Source organism: Scheffersomyces spartinae, assembly GCF_019049425.1.
Source record: "Scheffersomyces spartinae strain ARV_011 chromosome Unknown scaffold_16, whole genome shotgun sequence".
Lineage (NCBI taxonomy): Eukaryota > Fungi > Ascomycota > Pichiomycetes > Serinales > Debaryomycetaceae > Lizanozyma > Lizanozyma spartinae.
The window spans coordinates 337,470-361,086 of record NW_025065063.1 but is presented as its reverse complement, the minus strand read 5'-3'; the positions used below and the strand labels follow the sequence as shown (position 1 = coordinate 361,086).

The following is a 23,617-nucleotide window of genomic DNA, read 5'->3' as shown; positions in this document are numbered from 1 at the left end:
AAAATATATTGATAGCCATATAACTATCAGCAACCTTAATAGGGTGAACACAAACTTATGCTCTATTTCAGGATGAATATTGAGTGCCTTTAGTAGGTGAAGTAGGGATTGTAAAGAACGTATCACGTAGCTGTAAACCAGAGCTTGTTTTTTGTATAAGTAACACTCTAGTTTCACTAGAAATAAGCAAGTCAACTATGAGGTTAAGCTCAATTTCACTTCTTCACTGTCTCTGGCATCCAAAGGGCCCTTGGCCTAATAATTTATTTTGTACGTCAAGCTACACAAGCAAAATTCCCAGTATCAGGTTCACGCGCGACTTTATGCCACCTGATTGTAGTCTGTGAAACATACAAGATAAGAGGAGGTCAAAGGTATGCGCAAGCAATGTTAAAAAAAACCACCAATTCCGTGGCTGAGAAATGCTACTACCAGCCGTACGTGTGAATTATACAGTGAAGTAACAAGTTTTGTCTTGTCATACGCATAATTTTGGAGAGTTGTATTTTTTGATGACTTCCGTGCCGTTCAAAATCTGTATTTATGAATGTGCCGTTTCAGATACAAAGTTAGTCGTGTGTGTATTGGAAAACAGAAACCCATCAATACAGAAACGTTTTATTACGTCAGAGAAGGCTTGGCTAGTCCATAAAAGAAGGGGGTCCTACCCAGGTACATTTTAGTAGGACTCTCTATTGTATTCTGGCTGGTACTATTCGACTATTCTAGCGTAAATTGGATCCCATGATGATAATGAAATTTGTAAAATTTTCCACGACAATAGAGATTTTCCTCTATGTGTGTTTAAGCCTGATTGAAGAGCGAGTGAATACAATAATCACAATATTAAAGAACGGGTACACCAGAAACTTGGAGAGACTTAACTTATGGATGTGTATTAAAACTTTGGATAGATCAATTCTTCAACAAGCGTCTTCATTTATTACGATGATCTTGATCAGTCACCTCACTAACATTCTTTATCATTTGGTACCACTTATCCTAACTCTGCGGCAGTATATGGGCTCCTCCAGAGGATTACAGGGGACAACCGTACTAAACCAAGTTATACTAAAATTACGAACACATGACACTATATGATTCCCGTATTTTCATCTTGTAACATCATTTATTCTATCTGTGATTTGATAAGAACATGGAGAATTTAAGTGAAATCTAGCAAAGTGCACCAGCCATGGTTCTATTGAAAATTTCAATTGTAGTATTATACTGTCAAATATTGATGGTGCGTTAGACTGCATGTACATGCTGTACCTCATTTATACAAATAGGTGTTGGAGCATTGAGGAGTATTAAAACACCTACATCATCGCTTAAAAGTATTTGAGATACTGGCGAGTCCTACATTGACAACGACTCCCATGTTGATAAAGTAGTATGGGGTTGAGCTTGAACGACTCAGTTCTGAGGAATTTAGTACGCGTTTCTACCTTATTATCTATCGCGCTAACCTTATTTTTCGCCACACCCAAAATACTTCCCCATACCGGTTTGACATACTGATCCGATTATTAACGGAGAATCTATATTCAGCCTGCACTTAGCATCAGTCTTTTTTCAGTGCATCTGGAAGATAATACGATAGTCAGAAAGTGTATAAGGGAATAAAAAAACTCCACCATCCCACTCTCTTCCCTTCGCATTAACTAATTTCCTTATTCAACTCTTTATTTCTTTATTTGCTTATTTATCTATTCATCCTTCCGGTTGCTGTGAATCTTTTATAGAGTACTCATTACACAATAGTGCATCACTACATTTTCAAAGTATGAACTTCATAAAGAAAATTGTAAAGGGGAAGAAAGATCCTGTTACAGAGATCTCTGGATGTGGTTTTGAAATCTCTGAATGTCTGAGTGAATGCGAATCTTGTACTTCTTCTTATCCCAGTTCAATCGCCAAGCTTGAGAAAACAGACGATAATGGAACATCGCTTTGGAAAACCACTGCGAACTACGGACTTCATCTAATCATTCCTACTGGGAAGTCAGATTGGCAACACGATGCTGTTCCTAACTCCGGGGCTTATGCTAAAGCTGTTGGAAATTGGGCAGACGAACATGGTTCAAAAGTGGTTGGGTCTACAGTTAAAGTATCTGCTTCTCTGTTACTAAGTTCTGGTTTGGAGAGAGATCATGAGTATATAGAGGGTAGTAAGGGGGATGTGCTTATTTTGCCACTCTTTGTGTGGATACGCGGAGCAACGGCTTCTGAAATCCCTAAACTTTTAACCAAAGTTATCCCCGACTTAACAACCCAAAGAGATGCGGGTGCAACAAAATTGAAGTCCAGTACAATTACTGACTACCCCGGTGTAACCATAGAAATTGATGTCTCCAAAGCATATATATTCTTATGCTCTCATAGATCTAGAGATAAGAGATGTGGGATCACAGCTCCTATAATGAAGAAGGAATTAGAATTTAGATTGCGAGAATTACTGCTCTACCGTGATTCGGGTGATACTACACCTGGAGGTGTTACAGTGGCTTTTGTGAATCACATAGGAGGCCACAAGTACGCAGCAAATGCCTTGATTTACTTGAAAGATTCAGGGAAGAACATATGGTTGGCCAGAATCAAGCCTAATAATGCCCAACCCATTATTGACGAATGCATAGTAAACAATGGGAAGGTATGGCCTAATAAAGTAAGGTTGGTTCAACAGTTCAATCCAGTTTCATGGTAACTACCTGTAATAATATTGATAATACTAATAATAACAATAATAATAATAATAAATTTCATTTTAATTTACCCAAAGATCGCTTTCAATATATTATACCGTTTCTCAAAAGAATCTAAACTCTTTGCATTAATATGAGCCACATCAGTGTCTAATATGGTACTTATTCTCTTCAACTCGTTCTCATAATGCGATTTCCTCCCCTCTAGAATGGCAGCAATAACCTTATCGTAGTATTCCAACATAGACAAGTCATCCAGACTTCCTATAGGAGAATCTGCTAAGTCCTTGACAAATTTTTCATAAGCTTCCTTTTCAGAAACCTTGTCGACGTTGATAATCAATTTCTTGATAACTGGTTCGTAATTTAAAAGTCTTCCAGCTTTGTTCCTGAGTCTGCCGTTGGGAAGTCGAAATAACAGCAATGACCCATTAATGAAATTTATAACGAAAGCTGCATCCTTTTTCTTACCTGAATATACTTTGGGAGATTCAGTATCGGTCTTCTTAAATACCAAAACTGTTGGCTCTCCATATGAGCTTATAACATCTTTAAACCTATCCACAATACCACTGGACATTTCATCCTTAATGTTGACCAAAAGAAATTGAACATCATTTTCATTGGCATATGCGGTAATCACTTTTTCCCATACATCTTGGAATAAAGAGTCTGAAGTTGAACCACTCTCAGTAAATAATACAATGCTGTCCTTCGATCCATTGATATGAGAATCAAATGTTACATCATCCACCTTTGTTGCAGTTGATTGATACAACTTGGGATCAACAATATCAATATTTTTAACTCTAGTCTTAAGAATCAATTGAACAAAATTGTTAAGCGACTCTGCATCACGAGATCCATCAAATTCCACAGGATCCATTTTCTTTCCAAAGAAGAACTTTACGGTGGGATATCCTATATCAACATATTTCCTAGCGGCGACCTTACCGTCCTTGTCCCCATTCACCTTAACAAACTGAATGCTATCATCTCCATCATAAAGAGCAGCCACTTTCTCAATTGTAGGCATCAATTTGGCGCAATGACGACACCAATCAGCGTAAAAGTCAACGAGTGTTGGTTTCCCAGAATTGATTACAACATCAGTAAAGTTACGGTCGTTCACGTGAACTAGCTTCCCCTCAACTAAACCAAGGAATGCTGTAACCGCTGTAGCTGCAAATGTAACAGATCGAATTAACATTGGTGTTGCGGTATATATATATATATATATATTTAAAACTGAACCGATTTTAGTACTTTAGCTGTAGGCAACTATTTGTAAGCTGATGTGAATCGGTAGCGCTACTACATTTTGAACTATTTATATATAGGATTATTCAAAGCCCTTCACAAGCTTCTTCTTGGTTGAAGCACTGACTTCTGAATAAAAGGTGACTTCTTAAGGACTCCACAATGGATTGGGTTCTGGGTGGATGCTCATGTGTGTGAAAGTAAGAATATTTGAAGTGGGAATAAAACGTCGGAGTTTTTGAGAAAGGGGAAGGTTTGCAACCATGGTAAAATAATACAACCTTTAGCGGCTTTGAAGTACGATGTCTAAATATTTTTGTTGATGTTGACCGGTGAAAAGAAGCACTTTGTGGAGGAGTTGATTGAGGTGTTTCAATGCATACAAACGGCTTCAAATTCTCACATACTGAGTTCAACTGATCAATCTCTGGTTCAAATAAACCATTAGGTAAGAAACACTCTTGCCACTTTACTTCCTCTGCTAGATTATCAATCCCCCAGATCCGGAGCTTTTCAATGATATCAGTAGGGAATTTATTAAGGCTCAATGTTACTTGTTCGACTTCCTTGGGGTTCAGTAAGAGCCGCCAATCAACCTCATCAATTGATTCCGGTTTTGTTTCTAAATCAATTGCTGGTGTTACACAATATTGGCAATAATACTTAAGGTCACAACTTGATTCATGTTTGCAAACTAGATCATTGACAATCCTACATGAATCATGATTTATATTAGGATTTGCTGGTTGGAGGTTCGACAAGGACAAGATATGCTTTTCGCATTTTTTTCTGTGGTCATTTTACTCAGTTTAGCAGTATTATTTATACATTCATTACGCCCACATTGAAGAAGGACCGAGTCACAAATATCTGATTTGAGATGTCTATGTCATATATTCTGACAAATCAGATAACAACGAAAAATTACTATGGGCGTTTGTATGTTGCCTCTCTGTTAACTTATGTATAGGTGTATGTATGGATTGCAACTTTGTGGATGGCTGCAAATTTACTAGCATGAAAAATACTCTTCCTTCGCACCCTAACATCAATTCTAACAGAGCATGCCCGTATGTATATATCACAATCTAGGTAGGTTAAATCATATCTAAATTATATAGAATAAGTAAGTAGACGGTTAATGGTGGGTATATGTTATATAATACACCATTCATGGTATTTTCAAGTATTTTATTGGAGTTTTTAGAAGTAATTCGCTTTTTAATGGTAAACGGTCATACAACATATAATTTGCCTGCTTCAAAATCCTCCAAGTAAACCTTAAAAACATTCATAGGAAAGTTCATGTTTACGATTACAATGATTCATTATTATAATGAATAAAGGTTTGCAGCTAAGGATTAGGTTCTTTGTAAAAATTCCTTGTAGTCATTGAGAGCTTTCTCTCTTCATCTTTTCATGAAAGATACTATATATTTGTGGAAAAATCACTTAATAAATAATTAGTACTATAGATTGATGTGATTGTAACAACCCAGATATACGCTTAGTTGAGATCCAGCCTGCCAACCTTCTATTTGACACTACATACCATTGTGTTTCACTTACAGTGCTAAACACATAGAATCCACATAATAATCAGACGTGGCGCTACCAAAAGAAAGTGTGATATACCGTTTGCGACTTTTTTCTTTAAGAAAGTTGGTTTCGTGGTCTAGTTGGTTATGGCATCTGCTTAACACGCAGAACGTCCCCAGTTCGATCCTGGGCGAAATCAAGCTTTTTTTTGATTTCCATCAGAAGATAAGTTAATCAGCAAGAGAATACAGAAGCCTTATAATCTTGAATTACTCATGTAGGTAATCAGTTATATTCCACCACTATTACGTTCCGTTTAAGATCCCTGAGGGGAGTATTATCCTGTAAAAAAGTGGACTAAGGCCTCCTCTCGAGCATTACAGCGAGGAAGTAACGTCAACTGCAAATTGTGTCATCGCCTGCGGGAGAATTCTACCTGGACTAAGTGGAGAAACACATTAAGGCTGCGAAATAGAACTAGGTCCAAAAGAACAGAATGGTTGAACCATCGGCCGCACGTGACATCATTTTGCATGAGTTGCATTATTTGCAAATTGTGTTACAAATAAGCCTACACACAAACAACAAGTGGTTTCGTGGTCTAGTTGGTCATGGCATCTGCTTAACACGCAGAACGTCCCCAGTTCGATCCTGGGCGAAATCATATGTTTGTACCATATTTTTTTGCACCTAATAATGATTTCTGTTACAGTTACTATTATCCTTAAGTTAAAATAACAAACAAAACTTGAACACCTAAAATACTAAATATAAGGTACAGATCAAACTTGGCCCTATAACAAATCCAACCCAGCACACTATATTTCCCAAGATTCTACGATTACGCATGAATTTGGTATTGCTCAACATCACCAAAGGTATTTGAGACATTTGGAACAACAACAAGTAGCCTCTTAAGGTATCAAATATAACCAACATTGCCAACTCATGGACCAAACTGGAAAGTATAAATGTTGCAAATATTGCTTGTTGCTTGTTGAAATTCAACATTGAGATTGAAGAATGATAAACATGACGTTGAAGAAACTTGTGTACTGTGACGTTCCAAATCCGAGCAAATTGGGAAAAGTCGGTACAAGCCCACCATGGTCCGTAGAATTCCCGGTCTGCAAATCTTGATAACTCAGCAATGGTATTTAAGATTGTATCCCAAATTATAAAGAAAGTCAAAATGTATTCCATTAAGAGTACTGGAATCATATCCAAAACAATTAAACCATATTGAATCAACTTTTCTCCAAAATTCGGTAACGATCTTGCTGCCAAACCTCTTTGAACAATGGGATACATATCATCTTGAGCAATAATAAGCATCAAGAAGAATATCCCAAAGATCCCTGTTATCTTCAGAAAAACATACCCCCATCTAATCTTGTCTGTTCTTGGAAATTTCAAGGTATAAACAAGAGTTGGGAACATGGTATAGTCAAAATAGTTCTTGAGATTGATATTGCTTGGGAATATGATATCCGAATTATTCTGCAAATTAGCTTCAAATTGTTCTGTGGTCATATCCAGAATATTGTCACATGTGGGATAAGTTGAAGTTGCTGTTGATTGATAATGCAATTCAAAGAAACAGAAACATATAGATTCAATCAATGAATCTTTAATTTTCTCCATTTCTTCATTTGACATATTCTTAGGGATTTTTCGACCCCTAATCTTCGTCAATACAGTAGTGGAAAAGTGAAGCTCCTTTAAAATTCGCCACAAATACCCATTGTAAAAGGCATAGGAGTGCATTTTCATAAGAAACACTAGAGAATGCAACAAGAGAAATATACGTGCAATCCAAGGATATCCCATGACATATTTCAGAGCAAATATTGACCATCCAAAAAGGAAGAAAAAATCATAAACCACTTGTATAATCCAACCTGCTCCATCCCAAGATATAATTTCCTTCTGAATAGCCTTCTGAACAAAGTATGCAAAATAAGTGGAGAAATACATAACCAAATCTGTAAGGGCCACTTTAAATAAATCCTGACAAAGAATTTGCATCACAGGGCCATCAATGAACAATTCCTTTTTATAAACAAATGAATGCACCAAGTTGTTAAAGATGAAAAACCCAGTGGCAAGCCAAAACAATACATAGACACCCATTGATTCGGAATTTCTGAATTCGTCAGAATCAAATATTGTAACAGTCTTAGAATTATTATGAACGTCTCGGAAAGTCGAGGAGTATTTCGAAAACCCCTTAACCAGACTGCCATCTTTTTTCCGAGCTAATCGTTTATTCTGTTGACCAGAGATAGCTTTGAGACCAATCAATATTCTCTCATAATCCCCTGGAAATGACAGAGTGATTGTGCCTTTCTGTTCGCCAGTATCTGCTTGTTTGTTGCGTTGTTTTAAAGACGTAGTACTTTCAGAATCTTCTCCCTCTTTGGCAGATGGTGGTGGCTTGGGGCTCACCAATTCCGCCGAGTCCGTGGACTCTGTCTCTGAGGAAGATGATGTCCAACGATTATCTGATTGTGTTTTAGTTGGAAACTCGTTATTCAATAGTAAGGTTCTTCTTACTCCATCTTTAGGCGCAGCCTTCAGAAGCTGGTATATCTTCTCGTCTGTGATTGATCTCGATATGGACATCCTGACGTCAAGTAAAACTGTACTTATGAAATAACCACAATGTAGAGGAAAGGGATACGAAACCTTCGGAGAAATACTTCAAAGTTAATGAATCAATAGAGCGGTGCTTGATGACAATATCGGAGGTATGAGAAACAACAAAACTTGAGACGATATTTTATGGATATTGTTTCGCAAATGTTATGATTGTGGCGACTATGAATAAAGGATTGAAAATGGAGTTCCAGATCGCCAACGAGGGACTACAATAGTTGATCGATAAGGAGATACATTTATACTTTTACAAATTGACATTCAATTAATGGGGCCGATGACAAAGGCCTGTGTACCGGATATTTTATCTGGGCCGGCCATTGACAGATAGATTGTCTTAAGGGCAATTTCGGAATTTCATTCACCACATCCATTTGCGACCGACTGACCCATTTTGGATTCCTGCTCCGAACAATCGTGCTACAACTCCGGCAATAATTCAGTACCCGTAAATGTGCAAAACTCCATTATCGGCACATACGCTAACGGAGTTTAGACCAAAAGTATTACGGAATTTGGAACGTTATCCGTAGTATAGGGTAATAGCGTACTGAATAAGGTGGTGGTGTATTTGTTTCGGTTCATCAAACCATTCCTATTGTTGTGTTACGAAATTGCTTTTGGATATGGAAGTATCGGGACCGTAATTAAATGACAAGGCTATTCCTACCCATGCGACAATGAACATAACTTACTATTTTACGACATGACACGATGATAACATTCACATGCGTATAGATATAAATCCTTTAGAAGCCCTTATATATGCGTTTCTTTTAGTCAAAAGATCCCCACACTAATGGGTAATACTTTATCTTGTACACATACACTTAGTAATTTTACAGTAGAGTATTCTACATTGTAGTAATATTTCACTCTCTTAATATCGATAACTGACAGACGTTGTACCTTATCATCTACTGCCTATTACCACTGGGGATTGTGCTTTATATCCCTGTCATCGTTATTCCCTTTGCTATTGTTTTATATTCTATTGAGATTTTATTGTAGGTCATTTGTCTATATACATTTTGGGGTCACCGGTAAACTCGTTCAAAGGGACGGGTGTCATTGAAACATGAATTCCAAACATGTCCGACAACAGCTTCCGCCTCGGCTGCATCCTTACATTTGGGATTAGCTGTAACTGAAAGAACTGCCCGTCTCCTTACGCAAGATTGAAACTTTGTACTAAAATTGGCCAATCCAGTTTTTCGAATCTCATTAAGAACTCGACACTCTCCACTAAGCATACTGGCACGAATCTCTGTACAAGCATGATGTTTTAAATTGTTCAAGTCAACAGCAAAAACCTTGTAGTCGTACGCGTGGACTAATTCATGAGTAAGAACATCTTCTAATTGCCATTTATCCTTGAGCCAATTAGCACAAAGTAAAATACCTTCTTGAGGGTGAAACCCACCACCTTTGAGATCGTTGCAATCCAGACATTTGATTTCAGGAACTTCCCCGTCGCCTACTCTTTTAAGTTGATCTATCATGAAACGAACCAGAGGGGAATATTGGAGCATCCATGATCGATCTTGTTCACATGTGGCACATGTTCTATTCTTACTTTGTCTAACTCGATATTCTTCTTCAAAGGCTGCTTTTTCTTCGTCACTCATACCCATGCCTGTTCGGTAAGCTAGAGATTTCCTCCACCACTCAAACTGGCCACTGGGTGTAGAATCCCCTTCAGCCATAGTAAAGTGTCTATGCTTTTCTTGTCTTGTTAACGAAACGGTATAGAAAGCTTTGTATACTCTTATGATTATTTCACATAGTTACCTTTTAACACGACCAAATGAAAATTTATTGAAAGCGAGATAATTTGATCCCAGTCGTCCCACTCCAAGCTTTACAACTTACTTAGTTAATGTAACAATCAAGATCTTGATTTGGAATTTGGGAATGTATAGACAAACCATTTAGTTGGTACGGGCAGGTAGAAGTTCCCTGTAAAGTCTATTTGTCCGTCTGTGCAATGGTAGTCCCACCCTTAAATGCTTTACTTTTCATTACCAAGAATGTTCCATTTCGAAGAGGAGAAGTGTAAACTACCTAAATCTTAACCTTGAATCATACAACTATCAATATCCGTTGCTCAACTCAAAATGTAGTAGATTCAGTAATAACTGAGATTGCAATTTGAGGTAACCACAACAAATATGAAAAAAAAAAACATATACTAATAATACAATGACACCAGGAAGGTTAAATACTGCAATACCAACCTAAGAGATCATTGTATGTAGCTAATCATAGTGTCAAACCAAAGAATTTGGTAGTCAGAACTATAGATAGTCTTTAAGATATCTAAAATCAAATGTGTTACCCGGACACACGTGATCGTCGTGCTTGAAATGTTCCGATGATCTTGAAGTATTGCTATGTCTTAAGCAACTATAGCATAAGGGGATAATATAAGGAATCATAAAATGGGTATAAATCTCTGGGTAGCAGCTGCTGACAATAATATAGATGTTGTAAAAGAGCATTTAGACTCAGGCTCTTATAATGCTAACTCTAAAGACCCTAACGGGTATACTGCACTTCATGCTGCTGCCTCTTATGGCCATAAAGATCTCTTGAAGCTACTTGTGGAACGTGGGGGTGATATCAATATTCAAGACGGCGAGGGTGATACACCTTTACATCATACGGAAGACGTGGAAACTGCTAAGTTTTTGGTAGAGGAGTTGAAAGCAGACACCACAATTACAAATAACGACGGCTTAACTGCTGCTGCATATATTGAAGAAGAAGATGAGTTTCCAGAATTAGCAGTTTATTTAAAGCTGTTAATACATGGATTATTAGGAGAGGAAAAGTCAACAGCAGTCGAAGAATCAAGTTCCATACCTACATTTGAAGGTAATGAAATCAAGTTTGCAGTTGAAACAGAAGAAGATGCCGATGCCCAATTGAGTCCTGAGGAATTAGAGGAAAGACGTAAGAAGCTTGAAGGAATCCTCAACGGTGAGAATCCTGAAGAAGCTCTTAGAGAATTGATTCAACTGGCTGTACATGAAGGCTTAGCTAACTTTAAGGCTGAGGAAGACGAGAAGTTACAAGCAGACCTGCAAACGGCTTCAAAGAGATTAAAGCAGTAAATACCTGTTCACTAAATGTACTAATTTTACTTTAACAAAGCAAATAAGTAGACTACTTATACATAAATAAAGGCTTACACAGCGCTACCAAACACCAATACACGACGACCCCGCGCTCACAATTAGTGTGGACGAGACCTCGAAAATTTTCAGAGATCAACGGCAATAATGATCTCCACATATTCAATCGATAGATAAGATCATATATTCTGTTGGTCAGGATGAATGGCATTATCATCTTAGCATTGGCTGTGGCCGTTTCTGCGGAAGAGTCGTATGTTTCCTTTCCTATTTCTTTTTCTTTTCCTTTCTCAAATTTGACTGGGGACTGGCAACGGGCTTTAACATGATTGTTCGGAGATACTAACTAGTTAAATGTATAGAATTCCGGAAGCAGCTGTAAAAACTGTCAAGAAATATGCTGATTATACCGTTGAAGAATTGAGCTCATTGAGTTTGTTAGAACGGATTAGTTTACAAAACTGGACCATTGAATACGTGACCATTCTGAGTATCGTTGGTTACATTGTGTTGTTCTTGTTGGGATCTTGGTACAACCAAAAGATCACCAAAAAGTATTTGACACTGTTGACTCCTTTTTTCACAAAGACCTTCTACCAATACGGAGTTCAAAAGGATCAATTGTATATCAAGGATGTAGCTGATCACTTTACCTCTTATGCTACCGGTAGAGCTAACATTGCTAAGGTTGGTATCAGTATCCAATTGAAGCCTAGACACAATCTTTTCCTCTGGTCAACTGAAGCCATCATGTCCTTCTTCTTTGATTCTATCAAGACTCCCGAAGACACCGTTGTGTTTGATGTTATTCCATTCAACAATTATGACAACTTTATCTTTGGTATTGTGTCCAAGTTGGGTATGGATAAGGCTAGAAAGTTATGCTACTATCTCTCATTGACCAGAACTTCTGATTCTCCAAAGTTACCTGAATCATTTGTATTCATGAGTGAAGCTAATGAGTTGCAAGAAAAGCTTTTCACTAAGGAGTTGGAACTGGCTTTGGATTTATCTTCCGCTTCTTATATCAAGTCCATTGCCTTCACTGATCAACCTCAAGAGAGACCCGAGAAGATCTTAGATTTGAAACCTTCCAGAAGAGTGGTGATTCAAACCAAATTGGTCACTGGTGACGATCAATTGGCCCACATTGGAAAAGTTTTGGAAGCTATCTTCAATGTGATTGATAAGTTGAGTACCCAGGAAATTACTCTTAAGCCAGAGACCGCTAAAAAAATTGTCAGGACTAGGGAAATCGAGATTGGAAAGCTCAAGAAGATTGAAGAGGACGAAAAGCAAGAGAAGTTAGCTGACGAAAAGGCCAGACAAAGAAAAGCTGAACGTGAACAATTAAGAAAATTATCTCCTGAAGAGCAAGAAAAGATTGAAAAGAAGGCAGCCGAAAAGAGACAAAAGAAGTTGCTCAAAAAACAAAGAATCAGAGGTTAAATAAAGTTGCTTTTTCATGATAAGATCCTTACTAATGATAAGGATGACTTTTAACCATTAACATGTTGTAATAAATTAAATACATTTAATATAATAACCTTACTATAAGTCTTAAATTTTACCTGTAAGCTTCCAGCCCCTACCAACGGGAGTGTTAAACACTTCAACTATTCCAGCTCCCAAAGCATCCGCAAGAACCCAATCCAAATCGTACCCATAATATGGCTTGCGCATATTCGTCATCTTCGGTCCACCTTCCCATTTAGACACCAAAAGGTCTTCAATTGCTTCTTTGTATCGACAACCATTTAATGTCTTCACGACCCACATCCTGCCGTTCTTGACCAACTTAAGAAACGTACCACAGTTGGGATATGAAATGGCATACAAGTTTTCTATTTCATTCAAATGATTTGAGCTTAATGTAACAAACCCATACTGAATCAATACATCCAAGTCCTCTTTGGATAACTCTTCTGTACTTATAAACAAGGCTGATGGACGTTCAAGTATGAAAGAGAGTAATAGACTAAGAGCTTTTTTATGCGATTCGCTACTACTGTTGTTGGTAGTGGTAGTTATCGTTTCGATTCGACTCTGTATCATACGAATGTATGACTCCGCTCGACAGATAACCTCTATGTTCTCGTATCCATACGATACCTTTTGAAATTTGGTGTTATTCAGTATGACTGGCGATGCATTACTAATAACAAACTTACGAACTGTTCCCTCTCTAACCCCTAATTCCAACAGCTTATCAACAAATGTCCTTCCTTCCCCCTCAAACAACGTGTATAACTGGTTGACGGTGATTATATCAGCAGGTAATTGCCGTCTGAACTCCATGATTTCATCTCGTACTGGTGTAGAGAGTCCCTTCAATGGTATATCCCCATCGTTAAACCACAAATGTTCGGTTATTGCGGAGATAGCAACAAGAACATCATCTTTACGACTAAGCTGGTAATCGAAATCCACGTCGTAGTTAACGATTTCTAGTGCTTGTGTTTTGGGTCCACCATCTCGGGGTGTCAGCTCGTTCACCCTTGTCTGTTGTGAAGGAAGTAACTTACGCAAATTTTGTTTCTTTGGACTGGTCCCAAGTAGTCTCTTTGTAATACGAGAAGTCGTAGCAGCACTGTATTGGACCTTGGGAGGCATAATACCACTGTTCAATAGTAATGATTAGATTCAAGATCAAACACTCATCTGTAACCCCAGAATATTAAAATATAACGGACATATTAAGCAATTTATTACATAAGCACTCTTCAACTTCCCTGGCTGCAAATGAAGAAGAGAGAAAAAGTACTAATCAGGACACATAGATTTATGATATACACTAAAGGAAGTGCATCGTAAAAGCTTCCAGTGGAAAGGAAGCTGAATTGTCCATCAAAGTAACCCGAACCGTCTTATTATTTAACAGATACTTTCCTACACTTCCACGCTTCTTTCTAGGAACTAACTACCAATATTAAGTTTACCTTCCCAGTGAACGTGATACTAATTACCCCGGTATCTACATCATCCGTTACAAATAAAACTCCTTATATTTACAAGAATCATAGATGAACAGAGGAGGATAAACTATTCAACAACAAGTCTGGACTTGGTGAACTGACCATCAGCAGCATACACACGCCATTCATATGCACCTGGTTCGGTGATACTCTTGATTTGTTTACTGTTTTTATACAACTTGAAATCATTCTCAGTGAGTTGACCACCGGTGAAATGTGAATAAAGATTTTTGAAAAACGACTCTTCAAGTGGTAACTTGGTCTTTTCAGAATTAACCACATGCAGATCTGGCATAAGTTCAACCAAGTCACCAAATGCAAGTCTTTCCGACTCCACAATTTCCTCTGAACTTACAGTAACTTCTTTTTCAAATACAAATGCTGGTGAATTGGACTTGGAAGGCCTTTTTTTCAATGTATTGAACAAACTAGATAATTCGTCCAATGTCAATGCTTCAGCTTGGGTTGTCTTGGTTGTAGCAGCAGATACCTTTTCGTCAGCAGCTGCAGTCTCTTGAGCTTGCTTTCTCCGTTCTTTAGCTTCTTGAGCAGATACCTTACGTGTCTCCACAACAGGAATACGGGGACCTTCATTCATATAACATGCCACACCAAAATGATGTAATACATTCCGCATAAACCCAGGACTAATGGACAATACTTCTCCTTTGGTACCAAATTGACTATCTTTCAAGAGTTGAACTTGAATCCGATTGGGTCCACGAACGGCCTTCTTCTTGGAAGAATACCGTATAAATTGTCTTGCAATAGACTGGTTTGCAATCCTACTGCCAAACATTACTTCCCACCCGTCTTGTTGTTGTTAATAGCAGACTTGTACTACATGGTGAACCATATTCATTTACACTCTGAAAATTTTTAGAACCCCAAAACCGGAGTCGTATAATTACGTAACCAAGACAGTAAAATTTTCATTTGATGAAGTAAGCATAAGACATAAGAAACCGAATAAGATACGACTTGATCATCTCGTTTTGATTTGTTACTACGTAACTCCACTCAATATATCGGAGACCTTCAATGCAATGAGTAATATATTGTGCAGCATTTGTCACCGTCAGGAATCCAAATACAAATGTCCTGCGTGTGGAGCTAAGACGTGTTCTCTTGAATGCGTGAAGAGACATAAGAAACAAACGGAATGCACAGGAGAAGTGGATACTACCAGATTCGTAACTCGTGATGAGCTTCGAGACGACATAACACATTTGAATAGGGACTATAATTTTCTTACAAGAGTGGGTAGGGACATACAGGTAATGAAGAATGACATTCTGGGGGATAAGAAGCATTTACCCAAACGATCTTTACAAGGTAATTCTGGTCCACAAGTTAAGAGGTACCAAAACCAAGCATCAATGAATGCTGATCCGAGAGCCCAATACGCTAGAAAACTATACAATGATGCACCAATGCTAACCAAAAGGCAAAATACATTAGTAATCTCCGCTCCCCCGGTTTTGGAAAGATCAAGAACCAACAAGTCTGGGTACGACAAGAAAGAGGGACAATTCAAATGGACCGTGGAATGGATATTTTTGAATAGTACCGGGGAGAGCATACGACGGGTATGCAGTAATAGATGTGGAGAACTGATGCATTTGAAGGATATCGTACCCGTACGGGCATTACAAGAGTTTAAAGATACCAATTCTCTTAGCGATGAATTGCTAGTATTCTATTTACATGATGTTTTAAATAAAACAAGGAGTACATATATTCAATTGGATGCTGGTATGACTCTCACAGATGTTCTTAAAGACAAGGTTGTACTTGAATATCCCACAATTTATGTTACTTTCTCTGGCACTGAACTTAAGGGTGAAGTCACTCTGGGAGATAAAGCATATGCATTTGCAAGTATTGGTGAACAAGATCACAACGATAATAACAGTGGCTCCAGTAGTGAAAGTGAAAGTGAAAGTGAAAGTGAAAGTGAGAGTGAAAGCGAAAGTGAAACTGAAAAAGAAGATTCGAGTGTTGATAGTGACGACGAATCAGAAAGCGACTCCAACACTCACTTAGAGTCAGAAACAAAGATTGATCCTACGATCAATAACGACACAACAACCCCGCAAGAAATAAAAGAAGGTACTAAAGCTGAAATTCATAGTAAGAATAAATTTACTACCAGTTTGAATGAGTATCCGGACTCCGAATCAGACTCTGATGAAGCACCCCAAGAGAGTCTGTCGAAAGTTCCAGTAGTATAACTAGAGAAAGAGAAGAGAGGTACCATTGATAATGTAGTTTGACCAGAACACGACTTTGGTGATGAGATCAACAGCAGTAGATTTTAAGTTAGAAGTCAAGTAGGTAAACTAGCTACTACCAAAGAGGCAATTGTTATGAGTTTAGTTTTTAGAAAGCCTCTAGAGTCCGAGAAGAATATACAGGCGACATTATATGTAGGGAATCTTGATCCTCAAGTTACAGAGCCCATACTTTACGAACTCTTTATACAATTTGCACCAGTGAGGAATCTAAACCTACCAAAGGACCGGATTCTAAGAACACATCAAGGATATGGATTTGTTGAGTTTCGGAGTTCAGAGGACGTTGAATATGTGGTAAACATTCTTAAGGGGATCAGATTATACGGTAAGAACTTGGTGTTGAACAAAGTGGAAGGTAAAGATAACGCGAATGGTTCAACATCTACACATGGCAATCCCAACTTGATTCGAATGGCCCATAACAAAGGCATAAGAAATGCATTTGGAATTAATTCGGATAAACCTGATGTTGGAGCCAAATTGTTTGTGAAGGGATTGAACCCTTTGATCGACGAGAAGTATTTAGTTGATACGTTTTCATCATTTGGTACGCTCATCAGAGTACCTGAAATACTTCGTGCTAAGACAGGTGAAAGCAATGGATATGCCATATTGACCTACGAAGACTTCGCACTGAGTGACCGTGTGATAGAGAAGATGAATAATAGGATACTTATGAACTCAAAGCTAGCTGTGGCGTATGCCTACAAGGATGGAACTGCCAGGAAGTTAAAGCATGGTGATAAAGCAGAACGGTTGCTTGCAGAGAAGGCTAGAACCAATAAGACTAATGCAAAGAAAAGAACTACTACAGGATAGAAACAATATGTCGATCGTCATCTTGAGTCTAAACGGCTTAAACAAGCTATCCAACACGTAACTGCGTCATAATTATGGGGCCCTTTCAAACACTGTTGAAGTTTTCTTCTTACTTCAGAGTTTGACTCAATAACTTTGAGACACAAGTGACGGGTCATACTTAAGAGTCTCAACTCTAAGTTTCCTGAGGGATACGTAGTTAGCCCCAAGTTAGAGGCTATATCATTGGCCATGAAGTCCTCCATACCTCGAGAAAGTCTTTTGTACGGTTCAGGTACGGTATAATTGGATATGTTGGAGTTTTCCACATGGTTGTTATCTTCTTCTAAATAATACGCGAGTCTTGTGATATTTGTATCGGAGACCATTGACAAGTCTATGGTGTCATTATATTGCAACACCCGGACACCTAAATCATTCCACACCAGGGGGAACAATACTGTACTGGTACTATTTGGAGAAACAAACACCACTTCGGAGTTAATTTTATGCGTTTCATGATTGAACATGTCTCTTTCTGACTTTAGTAAATGTTCCATGATTGCCTGAACAATATAATAGGGCAAATCGTTCTGATACACTGAATCTGAGTTATAGTAAAGGATAACGGCTAATCCCTCTGGAAGTACCACCAATGTGTTACTTTCAAGTGAGTTATATAGATAAAGAACATATTTGTTGGTATAGGCACCACCAGAATCCCCACCATCAACGTCATAATATAGATGGGTAGTATTTGAGAATCCCTTAGGCCATTGACCTTGATCAAAGTCATCTTGAAGATCATTGATCAATTGTATTCTCCAGTTATCCGGGAACCATTTTCTAGCCTCTATGTCTAATTGTAGCTGTGCTGCCTTCACCAAATCTGGGAACTTGAAACCTCTATTGAGAAAAGTTAGGTGGACATCAATAGGCACAATCATTGTACCAACATCAGCATCAACATAATTTAAATTTACATATGAATACATATAGCTGGCTATGAAAGGGGAAGCCAATGCTATTATTATACCACCTATGAGTGGTATGGATAGTATACCTCCCTTCATGATAATAATTACGTATGGACGTAGAGGTGGAGGTAATTTTAGTGAGTAGAAAAAGTTGATGGTTTGTCCTCATCGCATTTGAACTAAAGGTACAATTGTACATATCTTTTCTTTCTTTCGATAATCAAAAACCATATCATGTCCGTTCCTTCGGTTCCTGTATCCGTAGGTCTAGATCCAAAGACTCAAGAGGATGAATATGTACACACGGTATATAACGAGATTGCAGCCCATTTCTCGCAGACTCGGTACAAGCCATGGCCCATTGTTGAGAAGTTTCTTAAGGGCCAGCTACGGTTCTCTGTAGGTATTGATGTTGGCTGTGGGAATGGAAAGTATTTATCTGTTAATCCTGACTTGTTTGTAATTGGGACAGACTACTCCACTGGTCTCATAGAATGTGGACACAAGTTGAACCCAGACTACAATGTTGGAGTTGCTGATGGACTTCATTTACCGCATCCCAAGGACACCTTTGACTTTGCATTGAGCATTGCAGTAATCCACCACTTTGCAACTGAAGAACGCAGAGTTGAGGCCATTGCTCATATCATGAGTCGACTTCGTGTGGGGGGTCGTTTCTTGGTGTACTGTTGGGCATTGGAGCAAGAGAACTCGCGTAGAGGTTACAAAGAGGGCGATGAACAAGATATACTTATCCCATGGGTATTGAAGAAGAACCAGCCCAAAAAGAAGAAGACAAAGAGAACCAAGCATAAAGAAGAACAACACCAAGAAGAAAAAGAAGACTTTAAAACTGAAGAACAAAACGAGACTACATCTGAACCTGTTGCAGACGAAACCAAATACAGATACTACCATCTTTATAAGAAGGGAGAACTTGCTGCAAATTGTGTAGCTGCTGGAGGAAGAATCATTGAAGAAGGCTACGAGAAAGACAATTGGTGGTGTATTGCCGAAAGAGTGTAACATTATTCATTCTTTTAATTCGGTACTGAACTAAAGTGTACATCTTCACTGTTATCGGCTACCTCCAACTGCATTGTAAGAGCTCAGGGTCAGTCACACAGGATATCATAAAGTTTGACTGCCTTGCTTCTTCAAAAACAGGTTCTTCTTTCCATGGAGAAGCTTCAAATGTTTTCCCAAAGTTCCACGCCAGTTGTATCTTTAATTGTCTGGACCTCATACCTGAAATCCTCACACGGTCAAGACGCATTTGTACTTGCAGCGTGTTGTAAGGTGGAACATCGCACGTTATCCCTCCTGATAATTCTACCCCGGTTCCAAAGCCGCCTTGAGTGCTGTAAACATTCAGATAAATAGCGATAGCAAAAGAATAACTTACACCTCCTCCTCCACCGACGGCGAAAGCCCTCGTGTACTGGGCTTTAGTTGATGCTTCATTTCTAACACAATCTCCAAATGGAAAGAAGCGAGTTCCCTTCACAAGCCGTTCCTTTGCATTGGCATGGCTGATCTCATGGAACACTTGATCCTTTTGCTTAAAGAAAGCATTGCTTGGGTTGAAAATCTTGGGGATCTTGAACAAGTTAACAATGCCAGTAGTGTTAGTGTTGTTGCTAAATGCAAACAAGTCTCTCTTATCGTTTCCAAGACCAGGAACATAGTTTTCCGATTCCATATCCAGTAAAAACTTATCCCCCACAATCACTGACTTTGTATCTTCAACAAGGGCAATCCTACGCCAAGTGAGAACAGTAGGATTGAGATCTTGAAAAGTCTTGACCGTGTAGATGTACTCTTTGTTTGCAAGCATTGCTTCAAGCAATGGGTTCACCTTACGGTTTTTCATTTCCCGAGAGAGTAATATTTTTGCACCAACATGTTGGAGGCATAATGCCACCAAAGCAATAATTAGACTATAGAAACGCATCCTTTAATCACTGATAGAGAATTACACAATGCTTTGATATATGTCATATTCCCTTTTACATATATTAAGATAGTAGGTTTGTTCGCGGTGGACATTGCGCAATGCTGTATCATTATATGCTTTAAGCACATTGCAAAATTATCCAGCATACCAATATTACCTACCAGATCTATACCGAAGACATACAATATGTAGTACTAGAGGAGCATTGCACTACAGGAAGTTGAATATTACGTAATTTATCTGCCTCGGAGCTAGAAACTAGAATTGACGTGCGTATAGCAATACTTTTCGTAATACCGTAAGTCAATTAAAAGTGTAGTATGTACGCGTAACTATAGGTAGTACGAACACCTTTATAGGCATCAACAAGTGGTTACCCGGACTATCTCCGCATTTTTTGTTGGACGCAATATTCAAGTAATTTTGAACCACTAACAAACATCGTTTGGGGTAATCAAATATAAACGTTCTTGTCTTCTAATTCTTCATACCATGAATGAACTTCTTACTCTTGATGATAAACAGGACGTATATGTCCGAGCCACAGACCTCGATGCTTTGAGCTGTCGTGTCAGTTGTCATCGCAAGGGTTACTTCCTGGACCCGTACAGTATGGTGTTGTACGAAGCATATCGACAATACTTTGGATATTGTCGCGGGTACACTGCCATGAGTTCGCAGCGTATTCTAAGAGAGGCATTCCAGAACAAGTTACCTTTAATCAACCGAGGTACTTACTTAAGAACAATGTCACTTGATTGGGTAATGGAAGAGTTTACCAAGAATGCGGCAGACGAAAGAGTACAGATCATATCGTTGGGAAGTGGTATGGATACTCGTAGTTTTACCATGTTGAAAAAGTACAAAAATATGACATATCATGAGATCGACTTCCCTGAATCTACTCGGATCAAAAAGTTAGCCATTACCAACAATCAACAGTTGAGTCAAATAGTCAACACCAAACACGTGACTGTCGAGATAAATAGTGCCCAAGGGTTTCAAAGAGTGAACTGTGATTTGCATACCTCAAACTATCATCTCTATGGCAGAGATCTTCGTCAAGTCGAAGAATATAGTACACTACTCAAGGACTTTGATCACAAAGTTCCCACCTTGGTCTTGAGTGAATGCTGCTTATGTTATTTGCCCATGGAGGACAATGAGAGATTGATCACAAAGTTTCGTGAAATGAGCCCAGACTTGTTGGGTTTTTTGATCTATGAGCCCATGGCTTTAGGTGATAATTTTGGGAAAACCATGAAATCCAATCTTCAAAAGGGTAAGGGAATTAAATTGCCAACGTTTGAAAGCTTACCTGATTTAGATGTACGGTTATCATTTCTAAGAGACACTTGTGGGTTTGAAAACATCCGTTTGACCGATTTGAGTTATGTTGGAGGATACTCAAAGCCAACCAATAAAGGAGGGTGGATAGAGTTCAAAGAGCTTTACAGAATCAGTAGATTGGAATGGATTGATGAAGTTGAAGAGATCACCTTGTTACTTAAACATTATTGTCTTTGTTATGGTGAATATACCAATGGAGTCATGAAGTTTGAAGAGTCTGACCCAAAGGAATATCGTTGGATAAAGTCATGAAAAGTTAACAGTTTTATTTTTAGAATTATATTTATGAAAAAGGGTTAAATTCATTGTCACTAATCAATCAGCCATACAAGCGCATAATGCTGCTCCAACACCACTACCATCTTTAGCAATCACCAAACGGACAGTTCTACCATCAGTGTCCAATTCGTTAACATATTGGGTCACCTTTTCTCTGAAACCAGGATAGAATTCCACTACTGAACCGTCACATCCGATTTCAAATTCGACATTCTTTGGATATTGAGGTGAAACTCGTTTGGCAATAGCTGCAATTGGGATAGCAGATAACTTGGCTGCTCTGTCAGCCACAATACGAGTTACTTGTTGAATAGCTTCTCTTTCAGCACAGGTGGTAGGTAATCTTAAGCTCAAGTCTAATGCAACTTGAGTAGTCTTCAAATCATTGGAATCATCAACGTGAATATAAGACAAGATTTCTGAAGAAAGTCCCCATGGTTCAGTCAATCGATGAGGTAATGAGCCACCTCTTGATTCATACAATTCCTTGAACAAGACTCCTTGTTCAAATAAGTCAATTAAAATAACTCTAACCAATTCACCCAAAAACATACCACTAATTCTTTTCTCATAGAGATGGTATCCAATATTTGATGTTTCATTATCAACGATATCATCATACTTTGTTTTAGGTAAAAAGGTCAATGGGTTATCGAATGAGCCCCATTCGGTATTAATAACCATTCCTGAACCGGTATCGATGTTTTCCTTCAACTTTGGGATTTTATCATAAGCTTCAAAATATGCACCATTGGTTCCTGTACCGAAAATACATCCAACTATGGTCTTGACATGTTCAGAGTCTTTATTGGAATAAGCACGAGAGAGTAAAGTACCCACTGTATCATTTGCCAAAGCCACAACATGGACTGGGGTACCCAATTTATCCAATTGAGCTTGCAACAACTCTACTACGTCCTTCCCTATCACGTCATCTAAATGGAATCCTTTAGTCCATCTGATCAACAGACCACTTCCCAAAGAAGTTTGCTCCACGGGGAATGAAAAGGTGAATCCCATTTTGAATTTGTCGGAAGAATCAACTACATCATTAGTGCAATGATGTTCACGGATAAATAAATCAATCTTCTTGGCCAAATAAGCAAACAACTGTTCTCCAGTGGCGTCTGATCCTCTTTGCAAGTCTTCAGAGACTGCACTTTTGGATTGGATCAAACTGTAAGTATGATCACCATGCAAATCAACAGAACAAACTCTAAAATTGGTTCCTCCCAAATCAGCTGCCAAATATACACCCTTTTCCTTACCAGTAGGGATTTTGGTGACAAATGCAGGGATCATTGGCATGAACTCTCTTCCAACTTTGGGAGCTTTCAATCCATTGTCCAGAGACTTGTTGAAGGCATCCGTACCTTTTCTAAGGAACTCATCATCAATAAGAAACTCTTTTTCCAATGCCTTGACAGCTTCCATTAACAGTGGCATATTTAAGGAATTGCTGCCGTGTTCCATTTCTGCTGTACAAGAATATGTTGGCCCCTTTATATAGCGTTTTATCGACCCCCACAATATCCTGCACACAACGCCTAAGGTGCGAAACGGTTGTCCGCACTCGTAGTGGGGTAGGGCCTGGCATGGCATGGTTGGTGGAGAGGTTTCAGCAATGCTATTTAAGCGCATGGTGTAGATGTGGGGCGAGTCTTATGCTTATTCTGATTGAA

At 38.5% G+C, this 23,617-nt stretch overlaps 14 protein-coding genes and 2 non-coding genes across 16 annotated transcripts; 8 read left to right on the top strand and 8 right to left on the bottom strand.

Moving 5' to 3' along the window:
• Positions 1-1,789: 1,789 nt before the first annotated feature.
• On the top strand, positions 1,790-2,710 carry KQ657_001574 (uncharacterized protein; the record flags this gene model as incomplete). Its single annotated transcript, XM_043192367.1, has 1 exon — positions 1,790-2,710. The coding sequence occupies one exon, from the start codon at positions 1,790-1,792 to the stop codon at positions 2,708-2,710; it is 921 nt and encodes a 306-aa protein (XP_043048339.1).
• Positions 2,711-2,775: 65 nt separating this feature from the next.
• On the bottom strand, positions 2,776-3,918 carry KQ657_001573 (uncharacterized protein; the record flags this gene model as incomplete). Its single annotated transcript, XM_043192366.1, has 1 exon — positions 2,776-3,918. One exon carries the CDS (start codon positions 3,916-3,918, stop codon positions 2,776-2,778), a length of 1,143 nt encoding a protein of 380 aa, XP_043048338.1.
• A 1,714-nt stretch (positions 3,919-5,632) lies between these two features.
• KQ657_001572 lies at positions 5,633-5,706 on the top strand. Its single transcript has one exon. It is a non-coding gene; the product is annotated as a tRNA-Val (tRNA).
• A 391-nt stretch (positions 5,707-6,097) lies between these two features.
• Positions 6,098-6,171, top strand: KQ657_001571. Its single transcript has one exon. It is a non-coding gene; the product is annotated as a tRNA-Val (tRNA).
• Positions 6,172-6,263: 92 nt separating this feature from the next.
• ARE2 (sterol acyltransferase) lies at positions 6,264-8,132 on the bottom strand (the record flags this gene model as incomplete). The annotated part of the gene is made up of 1 exon (XM_043192365.1): positions 6,264-8,132. The coding sequence occupies one exon, from the start codon at positions 8,130-8,132 to the stop codon at positions 6,264-6,266; it is 1,869 nt and encodes a 622-aa protein (XP_043048337.1).
• A 1,070-nt stretch (positions 8,133-9,202) lies between these two features.
• Positions 9,203-9,871, bottom strand: ATP23 (putative metalloprotease; the record flags this gene model as incomplete). The annotated part of the gene is made up of 1 exon (XM_043192364.1): positions 9,203-9,871. One exon carries the CDS (start codon positions 9,869-9,871, stop codon positions 9,203-9,205), a length of 669 nt encoding a protein of 222 aa, XP_043048336.1.
• Positions 9,872-10,606: 735 nt separating this feature from the next.
• KQ657_001568 (uncharacterized protein) lies at positions 10,607-11,281 on the top strand (the record flags this gene model as incomplete). Its single annotated transcript, XM_043192363.1, has 1 exon — positions 10,607-11,281. The coding sequence occupies one exon, from the start codon at positions 10,607-10,609 to the stop codon at positions 11,279-11,281; it is 675 nt and encodes a 224-aa protein (XP_043048335.1).
• Positions 11,282-11,656: 375 nt separating this feature from the next.
• On the top strand, positions 11,657-12,751 carry KQ657_001567 (uncharacterized protein; the record flags this gene model as incomplete). The annotated part of the gene is made up of 1 exon (XM_043192362.1): positions 11,657-12,751. One exon carries the CDS (start codon positions 11,657-11,659, stop codon positions 12,749-12,751), a length of 1,095 nt encoding a protein of 364 aa, XP_043048334.1.
• Positions 12,752-12,862: 111 nt separating this feature from the next.
• Positions 12,863-13,915, bottom strand: KQ657_001566 (uncharacterized protein; the record flags this gene model as incomplete). The annotated part of the gene is made up of 2 exons (XM_043192361.1): positions 12,863-13,245; positions 13,360-13,915. 2 exons carry the CDS (start codon positions 13,913-13,915, stop codon positions 12,863-12,865), a joined length of 939 nt encoding a protein of 312 aa, XP_043048333.1.
• A 429-nt stretch (positions 13,916-14,344) lies between these two features.
• KQ657_001565 (mitochondrial 54S ribosomal protein MRPL50) lies at positions 14,345-15,076 on the bottom strand (the record flags this gene model as incomplete). The annotated part of the gene is made up of 1 exon (XM_043192360.1): positions 14,345-15,076. One exon carries the CDS (start codon positions 15,074-15,076, stop codon positions 14,345-14,347), a length of 732 nt encoding a protein of 243 aa, XP_043048332.1.
• Positions 15,077-15,323: 247 nt separating this feature from the next.
• KQ657_001564 (uncharacterized protein) lies at positions 15,324-17,393 on the top strand (the record flags this gene model as incomplete). The annotated part of the gene is made up of 2 exons (XM_043192359.1): positions 15,324-16,485; positions 16,711-17,393. The coding sequence occupies 2 exons, from the start codon at positions 15,324-15,326 to the stop codon at positions 17,391-17,393; spliced, it is 1,845 nt and encodes a 614-aa protein (XP_043048331.1).
• A 17-nt stretch (positions 17,394-17,410) lies between these two features.
• On the bottom strand, positions 17,411-18,319 carry KQ657_001563 (uncharacterized protein; the record flags this gene model as incomplete). Its single annotated transcript, XM_043192358.1, has 2 exons — positions 17,411-18,268; positions 18,314-18,319. 2 exons carry the CDS (start codon positions 18,317-18,319, stop codon positions 17,411-17,413), a joined length of 864 nt encoding a protein of 287 aa, XP_043048330.1.
• A 264-nt stretch (positions 18,320-18,583) lies between these two features.
• On the top strand, positions 18,584-19,375 carry TRM9 (tRNA (carboxymethyluridine(34)-5-O)-methyltransferase; the record flags this gene model as incomplete). Its single annotated transcript, XM_043192357.1, has 1 exon — positions 18,584-19,375. The coding sequence occupies one exon, from the start codon at positions 18,584-18,586 to the stop codon at positions 19,373-19,375; it is 792 nt and encodes a 263-aa protein (XP_043048329.1).
• A 58-nt stretch (positions 19,376-19,433) lies between these two features.
• On the bottom strand, positions 19,434-20,303 carry KQ657_001561 (uncharacterized protein; the record flags this gene model as incomplete). Its single annotated transcript, XM_043192356.1, has 2 exons — positions 19,434-20,170; positions 20,300-20,303. The coding sequence occupies 2 exons, from the start codon at positions 20,301-20,303 to the stop codon at positions 19,434-19,436; spliced, it is 741 nt and encodes a 246-aa protein (XP_043048328.1).
• A 672-nt stretch (positions 20,304-20,975) lies between these two features.
• PPM1 (leucine carboxy methyltransferase) lies at positions 20,976-21,908 on the top strand (the record flags this gene model as incomplete). The annotated part of the gene is made up of 1 exon (XM_043192355.1): positions 20,976-21,908. The coding sequence occupies one exon, from the start codon at positions 20,976-20,978 to the stop codon at positions 21,906-21,908; it is 933 nt and encodes a 310-aa protein (XP_043048327.1).
• A 63-nt stretch (positions 21,909-21,971) lies between these two features.
• On the bottom strand, positions 21,972-23,381 carry GLK1 (glucokinase; the record flags this gene model as incomplete). Its single annotated transcript, XM_043192354.1, has 1 exon — positions 21,972-23,381. The coding sequence occupies one exon, from the start codon at positions 23,379-23,381 to the stop codon at positions 21,972-21,974; it is 1,410 nt and encodes a 469-aa protein (XP_043048326.1).
• Between the last annotated feature and the right edge of the window lie 236 nt (positions 23,382-23,617).